This window comes from Calliphora vicina, chromosome 4, assembly GCF_958450345.1.
Source record: "Calliphora vicina chromosome 4, idCalVici1.1, whole genome shotgun sequence".
Classification (NCBI taxonomy): Eukaryota; Metazoa; Arthropoda; class Insecta; order Diptera; family Calliphoridae; genus Calliphora; species Calliphora vicina.
The window spans coordinates 18,833,644-18,845,222 of NC_088783.1; the positions used below are offsets into that span (position 1 = coordinate 18,833,644).

General features: G+C 31.2%; 1 protein-coding gene across 1 annotated transcript in view; it reads right to left on the minus strand.

Moving 5' to 3' along the window:
• Positions 1 to 11,227, minus strand: part of Tak1 (TGF-beta activated kinase 1) — a 37,039-nt gene extending 25,812 nt beyond the window's left edge. The window contains exons 1-5 of the mRNA XM_065507852.1: positions 10,626 to 11,227; positions 10,263 to 10,562; positions 9,553 to 10,050; positions 9,113 to 9,487; positions 8,998 to 9,040 (exon numbers count right to left, since the gene is read on the minus strand). Coding sequence (XP_065363924.1) covers positions 8,998 to 9,040; positions 9,113 to 9,487; positions 9,553 to 10,050; positions 10,263 to 10,562; positions 10,626 to 10,835 — 1,426 coding nt within the window. The 5' untranslated portion in view covers positions 10,836 to 11,227. The remainder of the gene's footprint in view (positions 1 to 8,997; positions 9,041 to 9,112; positions 9,488 to 9,552; positions 10,051 to 10,262; positions 10,563 to 10,625) is intronic.
• Positions 11,228 to 11,579: the final 352 nt, after the last annotated feature.

Sequence of the window (11,579 nt, forward strand, 5' to 3'; positions counted from 1 at the left end):
GAACGGAGCAAAGTGCGAACTATAAGGCGGGTGAGGCAAAATTTCATGATGGAATATTACGGTTTCATGTCTCGCCGAAAATTCTGGGTTAGGTATAGGTTCATGTGATGGTCTGGAAAGATTTCAGCAGCTCATAATAGATAGGATCCTTTTGCTCCCTTTTTTGGCTGGCCTGGGCGATCTTTGTCTTCCGTGTCAAAATCTTCTGAACCACACAAACCATCTCTCGCACGTTGAAACCGATGGAACACATTCACCATAAGCTTTGGTGAGCAATTCAGCGGCACTTTTTTTCAAATTAAAGAAGTAAAGCAAAACTTCCCGCATATGACACTTTGTTGGCACAAATTTCGACATTTTCGAAGCAAAAAAAAAACTTTGTTGTTTACACTATAATGTTCGATAACTAACAGATATGTACTCTTCAAAATGATATATAGGTTATGACAGACAAAAGCCGCGTTCAAAGGTACGCCATCTATGGTAAATCCTGCATTTCTAAGTCCATTCCATTCCAAATCCTGCATTTTTTCAATTCCATTCCATATTTTATAAAATGTTTATATTATTTCATACAGATCGATTCTTTAATAATATTATTAAAAGGTAAGTAACATTTGTTTTGCTATAAATTACCCATTTTATTCCAATTCTCGGTAAATCTCAACTCCGGGGAAGCCAGTTTGAATAGTAGTAGATAATAAACTTGCATACAAATATAAAAACTTGATAAGTTTGTTTTTTTATATTTAAATTTATTTGGCACAATATTGTTTTTTTTTCTTTAATTTGTAAAGTTTATAAACAAACGTTTATTCTCTTAAGGGAAAACGAAATGCACTTAAATGTCAACAATTGTTGTTTGCGGCAACGGAGGCGACGTCTTAGAAGTACGAGTTTTAATGGAAAATAATAAAAAAAAAATATTTAACTACCGTCAAACTATAAAATAAAATATAATAAACGAGATCGTTTTATCAGCTTGTTTTTGTTAACTAATTTGTTTTTATTTTTTATTTTTGTGAAATAATAAAAAAGTAAACTTAAAAAATAAACGAAACAATATGAATTCGTGAACAGATTGTCCGCTACTGAGCCAGAAAACAAAGATGACGGAAACATTTTGTTAAAAGTCTCCCATAAACACACAGGCGAAAAAAGACAACAGACAATCATTTAATGTGGACGGAAGGAAGGACGGTTGGTTGGTTGAGCGGACGGACGGACGGTCTGATTGGTGGACGGATATAAAAAGTAGCAATTTAACAAAATTTACTACAAGATGACACATCGGAGAATGAAAACAAACACAAACTCAAAAAAAAAAAACACCATGAGTAGACCAACTAGACAATGTGTCGTTTGAAATTCTTGTGGTGTTTTTTTTTTTTTTAAATTTATTTTTTTTTTAAACTGCAGGCCAACAATTTGTTGCATTTATTTTTATACAAAACAAAAAAACACATTTTTAAAAATAGTGCGTGCGTGTTTGTTTATTTTCATAATGAAGTGTATACGCAGTTTTCTTTTGATTTCAGAAAAATATGGGCAAAAACACAATTCTGTGCAAATTTGATTAAATCAGTTTTCTTGATTTTTTTCTTAGCACATCAATAGCGTTTTGTAGGAATATAAAGTAGGTTATTGAGCAATAACGCATGGAGCAATATTGCTCCTCCATTTCCTTCATACAACTCTAAATCCTAAAGTTGAAATTTATGGTAAAAATTAAAAAAAGAAAAATAACTCACGTTGGTTTCAATCACTCATACGTTTGTGCTGATGTTTGTAACGTCCAAATAAATTAGTCTAACACCTACCGTAAAGTATGCTTCAGACGGATGTATGCTTGTTCAGACGGTTGTCAGATCTAACAATGCCAGCAATGATCAGATAATGAAAAATTGCCACCACAATGTAGATTGTCAGTTCACACGGTTACAAGACATTTCTCACAAAATCTAGTATGACAACAAAATGTGTTCAGACGATTGTCGGATATCTGACAATAATGCTAAAAACTAGCAGTCGGACAACATGCTGTCTCTGACAATATTTTCAGACAAAAGTTGTAAGACATTTTCTGTACATTTATCTGACAATATTGTTAAATCTGATAAAATTCTAAACAAAGCTTTAAGAAATAATTAACAATAAATGAGGGTTTCACAGATTTTTAAAAGAATATTGTTTTTGCCCATATAGAAAATAGAAAATATTTTGAATTTCTTTAACGATCTAGCAAGATGAGATATGAATCTCATGATGCTGGTGATTCATGTGTTGTGTTCCTATCTGTGCTTCTTTATATAGCCTGTGTAGTTTAAATTAGATTTAATTTATTTATTAATTGCTACACAATTGTTGCAGTCAGCATTTATGCATTTTTTAAACAGTGGTTATGGAAACATTTATTTTGGAGAAATTTTTTCTCAATGTCTTGATCTAAGAACCTTCACGAAGGTGTACGCTTCCCTATTCCAAAGGGAAGAGAGAGCGTTCTGCATCGATCGAAACAAATAGTAGTTGGACGGGGCAAGGTCTGGACCATAAGGCGGGTGAAGCAAAACCTCCCAAAAACTTCATTCAAAATAGTTTTTAGCAGATATTACATAATGTGGCGCGAGCGTTCTCATGATGGAATATTAACATTTCGGCTGGTTACAATTCGGGTTATAATAATGGATCCGTTTTTCACTGCAGGTAATGATTCGGTGCAAAAATGAGTTTCTTTTATAGCGATCAAGCATCATTTCAGACATGCTAAATCGTCTTTCAAGGTCTCTTGTCTTCAATTCGTATGTTACCAAATTTCACTGCTTTTGGATGAATCCTGCTGCTTGCAAACGTTTTGAACTTGCTAATTGAGTAGCTCCCAATGATTTGCAAGCTCTTGTTGAGTTTGACAACAACCTTCATGGAGTAATGCCTCCAATTATTGGCTGGCCTGGACGATCTTTGTCTTTCGTGTCAAAATCACCACTTCTGAACCGCACAAACTATCTCTCGCACGTTGAAACCGATGGAAAACATTCATCATAAGCCTCATATGACTCTTTGTTGGTACAAAATTCGACATTTTCGAAGCTAAAAAACTTTGTTGTTTACACTATTATGTTCAAAAACTAAGTGATGATAAATGGCAGATATATACCCATCAAAATGACATAAAAGTTTATAAAAAAAACAGCGTTCAAAAGATACGCCATCTATTCTAAATCCCGCATATTTAATTCATACACCCAATATAACATTATTTTCGGTAGAAAACTTGTGTATAAAAGTATTTTCTTGTGTATATAGTATTTTCTAAATAAAATCTTGTGTATAACACTATTTTCTATAGAAAATCTTGTGTATAACAGTATTTTCTTATGTATAGCAGTATTTTCTATAGAAAATCGTGTGTATAACAGTATTTTCTTCTGTATAACAGTATTTTCTACAGAAAATCTTGAGTATAACAGTTTTTGTACAACAGTTTTCTATAGAAAATTGTGCATACAACTGTATTTTTATAGTTGATTTGCACTTGGGAACTACGATACTATAGAAAATCTTGTATATAAAAGTATTTTCAACAGAAAATCTTGTGTACAACAATATTTTCTTATGTATAACAGTATTTTCTATTGAAAATCTTGTGTATAACAGTTTTTTCTATAGAAAATCATGTGTATAACAGTATTTTCTTCTGTATAACAGTATTTTCTACAGAAAATCTTGAGTATAACAGTTTTTGTACAACAGTTTTCTATAGAAAATTGTGCATACAACTGTATTTTTATAGTTGATTTGCACTTGGGAACTACGATACTATAGAAAATCTTGTATATAAAAGTATTTTCAACAGAAAATCTTGTGTACAACAATATTTTCTTATGTATAACAGTATTTTCTATTGAAAATCTTGTGTATAACAGTTTTTTCTATAGAAAATCATGCGTATAACAGTTTTTTCTATAGAAAATCGTGTGTATAACAGTATTTTCTTCTGTATAACAGTATTTTCTATAGAAGATCTTGTGTATAACAGTATTTTCAACAGAAAAATCTTGTGTATAACAGTATTTTCTTCTGTATAACAGTATTTTGTACAACAGTTTTATATAGAAAATTGTGCATACAACTGTATTTTTATAGTTGATTTGCACTTAGGAACTACGATAATTTGAAAATATTTATTTTTGTACTCTGTGCTTGAAAAAAGTACTATTTTAATATTATTTTGATACCGTACACGTACCATCATTGATTCATAATGTATCTATTAAATAATTAAGAATCGATCAAAATTTGGGGAATTATTATGTAGTTTCAATTTAGCTTAGTTAATGCTCCAACACAATCGATTACAAACAAATTCTTTGAACTGAAATTTTTTTGAAAAAATATATTTTTTCAAGCCCTCTGTCCGCTACTGGCAGATGTGTGTTTAACATACTGAGCGTATGAGTAATACAAATAAAATATGTATTCAAAGTGTTTTTCATTTTATTATTCTGCTTTTTTTTTGGGTGTAACAAAACAACAACAATAACAACCAAATGAAAATGTAAATTTTAGAAAATTTAAAAAAAATCTTGGCATAAAACTCAATTGTAATAATAAATAAACGAGGAGAAATCAAAATGCAACAACAATAAATAATAAACCGAAAAATAAAATAAACAGAATTCAAAACACTAAATTGAATTTTAATTAAAATGAAAACCAAAATCGACGGCATTCCCGGCTAATGACAAATTGAAAATAAAAAAAATGATGCCGCCAAAAATCACCACTCTCCCCTTTTTTTAAATAAAAAAAAAATAATAAAATGATTCATTATAGTTTTGTTTTCATTTCACATCCATTAATTATCCACTAACAATCTTACTATTTCTATTCCGATTCAAATTTCTCAAAATATATGAGTGTGTAAAAAAAAAACAAAAATTCTGTATGTGTGTGTTGTAGGTGTTGGCCATAAAAGATTTTCACGTTTCAATTGATTTAATTTCATGTTTTAATTTCATTAATGATTGTTTTGTGCATTTTTAATTATTGTTTTTATTACACACAAATTGCAGCAATATAAACAAACAAAACACTCATTATTAATTTCATAATTTACTGGGTATCTTTATGCCAGAGACTCATGGCGAATTTCATAATTTTATTTTTTTTTTAAGATTGAAAGAAATATTTAATTAGATTTTAAAATTTTATTGTATGTCTGGTTTTTAAGATCTTTTAAATTAATTATTTATTTTATCAAAATCTCATTTATTTGTGTTTTATTGTTTGACAGACTGTTTGTCTTTTAAGACAATAGTAGAACTGTGCTACAAAATAAAAGAAATTGTAAAGACTGTATCAAGTTATTAGTAACCATTTGAAATGAAAATTAAAAAGAAAAATGGGATAGAAAATTACATAAACTTGTTATTGAACTATTATTTTATTTTCGATTTACAAATTAAAGGAAAATATTGAATAACAATTATGAAATGTTCTGAAACAACGGAAGAATAATTTAACAATTTTTTTTGTCAATGGTTCCAAATTTAGTTAGTAATTGTGAAAATTATGGTATTCGTTCCGATCGTAGTTGCCATTAATATTTCAAAAAGCTTTTCAAAAACCACTTGGGAATTCTTTGCTTTCTTAAAGCTTTACATATGATTTAGAACAGGAATGGAAAAGTTGATACGATCGTACTTTTTTGATACTATTTCAAAATCAAAAGTACCACAGTACTCCCTTTATATCGTTCAATACTTTCAAACAATTTTCACTGTTTTGTGTAAATAGAGAGAGAGAAATGTTCGATATAATTGATTAATTTTCTACTTTAAACCAGAGATAGAAAATAACGGGTTTTTTTTTTCTTGGACCAGCACTCAGTGGATGTCCCCTACTCATGCAAAGCATTGTGTTGGAACTAGGAAAATAGGTTATGGGAGGGAGGATACAGGGTGTAGTGTTTGTGGACATTTGATTTGAATTTTCCTATATTGAAAGTGACAGGAAAGACTTCAGGAGGAAGCTTATTCCACATACGGACAGTACGGCTAAAGAACGAATTTTCTCTGTAATGTGTTGTGCGATTCACTGTCCAGTCTACAACGAATTGCCCGTAGGCAAGGGCACGGGTTTCGGGAACCCGTGGAAGTTTGAATTGATCTCGAACTCGTTTGATGAAATTCCATCTATAACAACTCGTATAGTGCGATCTCCGATATAAATCGAGAGAACTTATTACCGACACCAAAAGCAATAAGTTTTGCTAAAAGCGCACCATGCCATACTCTATCAAACGCTTTAGAAATATCTAGAGCCACCACTTTACTTTCGCCAAAACGGTGTATAGAACCACACCATTTTTCCGATAGGAAGGCTAGCAAGTCTCCCGTAGAGCGTCCTCTACGAAAGCCATACTGCCGGTCGCTGAGTAAATTGTTGGACTCTAAATATTTAACAGACTGAGATAATTTATGTGAATTTAGTGCTGGAGACACTTTAAATATTTTCAAATCAATCTCCCCATTTAGTAAATGAATTTGGGGACTATCATTTTGAAATTAACGGTTCCACATTTTTCCAAAAAACTTTTTAAAAAAAAATAAAACTTTTTGCATCTCAAAAACCTTGCAAAAAAGGGAACACTTGATATATGGTAACACTGGTTATATCATTGAGAGAGTGATTTATAAGAGAACATTTTAGAATTGTGGTTGAGAGAATCTGAAAAGAAAAACTCACAAATAATCCAGATGAGTTATTTGTATCTTTTTTATCGTATAGGTCAGGTTATAACTTTTATTTGCAAACTTGAAAAATTTAAAAAAAAAAAATTTCGAACCTAAAAAACCAAAAATAGATCGATCAGAATTAAAAAAATATACCTAAATATCTCTTTAATAGGGTTTTTATCCCGGGAATTCCCGGGAATTTTGCCAATTGTTCACTACCCGATTCCCGGGAATTTTAGTCGGGAATCCCGGGAATTAAAAACTGACGAAAATACATAGAAAACAAGTATTTTTTTCACCAAAAAACAGTGAAAAGTTTTTACTTATATCTCGGCAATAATAGACCGCTTATTATTATTTTTTGTTTGGGGTTTTTCGGTTTAAAATTTAAAAAGTGAATTCATTATTTATAGAATTTATTTCTTATTGAACATTCTTATTTCTTTAAATTTCTTCTTCAAATCCATAACAAAATAGCTTCATAAATTTATTAATTGATTAAATTATTCTTCAATTCAAATCTAGAACAAAAAGGCTTAAGACAATTTTTTCAATTATTTTTGTAAATGATTTGATTTAACAAAAATGTAATCATTCAAAGTTTGAATAAATTTTGTTATTAATTAACTTTAAAATTAATTCAGTTTAAACAAGGGCTGAATCTAAAAAATTAAATATTAGGAATGGATTTATGGAATGAAAGGCTGACAACGGATTAAGGTTTTAGTGAATTAAGCTCAAATATTATTAAGTAATTCGAAGCCCTGCTATTTAATAATTATAACACTAAGTTTTTATATGAAACTAGTTGTCCCGGCAAACGTTGTTCTGCCATAGCTCACACAAAGTTTGAAGACTCCCACTATAATAGTATCCCAGATATGCAATAATAAATTTTTACTTTGTATGGGAGGTGCCATGCCCATTGTTCCTATATAGGTCAATTGTGAATCTAAACCATCCAGGGACCCACTCAAACACACACAACAAATTTCATCGAAATCGGCCCAGCCGTTAAGGAGGAGTTCAGTTACTAACACACGTACAGAAGAATTATATATATAAAGATTTGGCTATAATATTCGTAATTATATTATATATTTCGGGAATAGTCGGGTACCCGGGAATGTAGAAAAAAATGTACCGATTCCCGGGAATCAAAAAAGGTCGGTAAATTGAACTAAAAGAGCTATATGTAACATGCATAATGTTTATTGTAGATCTCCTTTAGGACTATTTATATTTTAAAGTTCAGCTCATTCGGATCATACTTGGATTTTTGGCGATTTTTTTTTAAAAAAATTTACACCCGAGGTTGCGTGTAATTTTGCTAATTATGCGTAAAGAGCTTTATTTAAAACTTTTGTATCTTTGGTGACCCCTTCTAAAATTATAGTAAATATTTTAATCCTTAAATGTCCTTTTTTAAAGGAATTTTTTGATTTTCTCAAAAAAAGTGCAGGAAGAAAGTAAGAAAATAAGAAAGAGAAAATCAGTTACATGATGATATATAACAAGGACTGTTTTAAAATGATTCGGAGAAAATTGAAATACCCTGAGCCGAAATGGGAGTCCCAATTCTTCCAATTCAAAAGATTTTTCAATACCATGCATGTAATTTTTTGGAGTGTAATCTATGAATTTCTAGAGAAAAGTTAAACAAATAACATTTGCATGTATGTATGTATGGAGGGCATCTATGTATATTTAATAGTATTGTAAGGATCTTAATTCCATAAATTTTAGAAAGCCACAGCCTAAAAATCTGTTTTCATAGAATGATCATGAAGAATGTAATTTATAGAGATATCATATGATAAAATGTGCTATCCTTCTCCTTTAATTATATGGATTTCCAATAAATCAGAGCCCAAATAATATTTGATAGTTTCATTATGTGTAATGCTTGAAAAGGTTGAATGTAAATTTATCTTCCTCTACTATTTAGAATCATTGTAATTTTGTATCGAAAGAGCGTTTATAGCTTTTTTTTTTAGCAGTTTAGTTTTTGTTTGGAAAAAAAAATATTTGCAAAAACTTGAGAGTCTTTCTAAACTTAAGTTAAACGATGTCTGATGATCTTAATTTTTTGCAGACTATTATTAACTAAAATTACTATTCATCTTTAATATATTTATAAAAAACATTGGAAACTTACACAAACCACATATTGCTCAACATATTTATCTCATTATCCACATAGGTTTGCACTCCAAAAATCCTTAAAACTGCCAACTAAATCTAAAACATTTCAACTTACCATTATAGCTAGCCAAATTATCATTATTTAGATCCCAAGCATTCTAGAACCAAAAACAAAAAAACACATTAATTAAAGTTTTACAAAAAAATTCAAAATAACAAAAACAACTTACCGGATCTACAGTAATATCTAAAGGAGTCATAGTAACAGCAGCATTATTCTGCATACTATTGCGTATGGTTTCATAACGCAGCTTTGACTCTTCCGATGTGGATAAATTAAAGTTTTTACTGCTATCGAATTGATCAGTGGAACGACCACTATCGGGCTCTTCATGTATAACATCCCAACGTATCGATTCATATGAAGCATTGGGTCTAGAGGCTGATGTTGTGGCACTAAGAAATGGATTGGTAGCGGAAGAATTTGTGGGCGTTGAATTGTTGGAAGATGAGCTATTGGTGTTACGCGTTAATTGCGTATTGAAGTTGCTAAAATCTGAAACGTAATTATCGCCGGTGGACTCATTAGCATTGGGACTGATGATCTGTAGGTATAAGAAATATTTAAATAAATATTTGTTTTCATTTACGTGTATTAATAAATAAATACCTGTTGATTAATAAACTCATATTCTAAGGGTTCATCTGCTCCCGGAAATGCTTGCACTAAGATATTCATGGCATCCACAACATGTTGCATAGAGGGCCGTAAATCCGGTTTGTCAGCCCAGCATGAAGTCATTAGATGTTTTATGGGTTCTGGTAAATTTTGTATGGGGGGCGGCCGTTCTCCTTTGTGTATTTTCCACATTATCGAATATGTATTGTCAACATCTTTAAAGGGTTTCTCACGCGACAACACCTCCCACAGCACAATGCCCCAACTGAATATATCACATTTTTCTGTATACTTAGAACCCTCGAATACCTCTGGTGCCATCCAAGCAGCCGAACCTTTGTTGTTGGTCATTAGCGTCGATTTGTCGGCCACTGTACCGAAATCGCATATTTTCAGATATCTTCCTTTGTCGGTTAGCAAGAGATTGAGAGGTTTCAAATCGCGATGTATTAGTGGCTTAGGTTTCATGGCATGCAAGTAGGCAACACCCTGGAAGTATGAAAATAAAGTTAAACATTGATAAGATTAAAAATATAATAAATTTGCACTAGTTTTTTAACCGGCGGACAGTGATTCGTTCTCATATGTATATGAACCAGTGCATCATAACAAACACAGAACTCAATACGACCTCTCCAACGATTGATTTTGTTTCCAATTTCCACAACAATGTAAAAGAAATCAAAAATACTTTGACTTACCTCAGCACACTGACGTGCCCAACTCATGGCATGGGCAGTCGCATAGTACGGCTTCACTTTGCCATGCAAAAACTGATGCAATGAACCGCCCTCTGCATACTCCATGATCAGATACTTTGACATTTGATTGGTGGCAATGCCATACAAAGCAATAATATTTGAATGATTTACCCGGGACAATTGTTTAACTTCTGTTTCGATGGCTTTTTGCTCTGAGGTGGGTTCAAATTCTTTAACGGCTACATAACGATCACGCCAGATGGCTTTATAGACCACACCAAAAGTACCATGGCCGACTTTCTGCAAATGCAAAACATAAAAAAATAATACAAAAGTTTCCCAATTTATAACAAAAAAACAAACCTCTTTAAAAGAAATTTCTGAAAAATCCACATATTGACAGAGCAGCCTTAAGCCATCACTGGTGTGGATGTTAATGTTTGTGATGGGCGGCAATGTGGGAGCTAAACTCTCAGCACCCTCTTCAGATTGTGTAGACTCAGTGGTTGTGGATGAGGGTGTAGCGGCTGTATCTGTGGTGTCATTTTGTAAATCCCCCAACTCATCGGTCATGTTGCTAACAATTGCACAGACAATAGGCAGCCAAATAATCACACAGTAATGGGAAATGCAATTCGATTTACTTGTTAAATTATGTTTTAACTCTCTATTCTGACTAGTATTTGTAGTCCTGCTCTTTTGTTTTTATAATTATTTTTACTGCGTATTCATAAAAATTTTCTTGGCCAATCTTTTCTTTGGTTTCTTTTTTTTATTGTTTATTAGAAATGTTGCCTCTCTCGCTATTTTTTTTATTTGTTTATTACATAATTACGTTTATTTATTTATAAATTTTATTATTGATTTTTGTTTTTATTGTTTTCTTTATTTTGTTGAAAATTTTCTTAGGAATTTCATAAATTTCTTTTTTGGAAAAAAAAACTTATTTTTTTCACTGATAAAGGAATTTTTTGCAAAATGCTAACTGTCAAAAACAGCTGGGTAGAAGTATACGGACACACGCACCCATATGTTTAATAGGGCGTTTTTACATTATGTGAAAAATATTGTTTATTTCTGAAGGGTTGTTGCCTGTGCTATGTTAGTCATTTGACATTATGGAATGTTGAGGTCGCTGTATACAGTTTTCTTTTAATCTATTACAAAAAATGGTATATAAAATACGGTTTTTGTAGTTTTTTATGGAATAAGCATAATTTTTAATAAAAGTATTAAGTTAATTGGTTTCGGCAAAAGTAAATTACATTTTGTGTTGCTTTTTTCAATCAATTGCGCAAAGAACTTAATTTTCTTTGA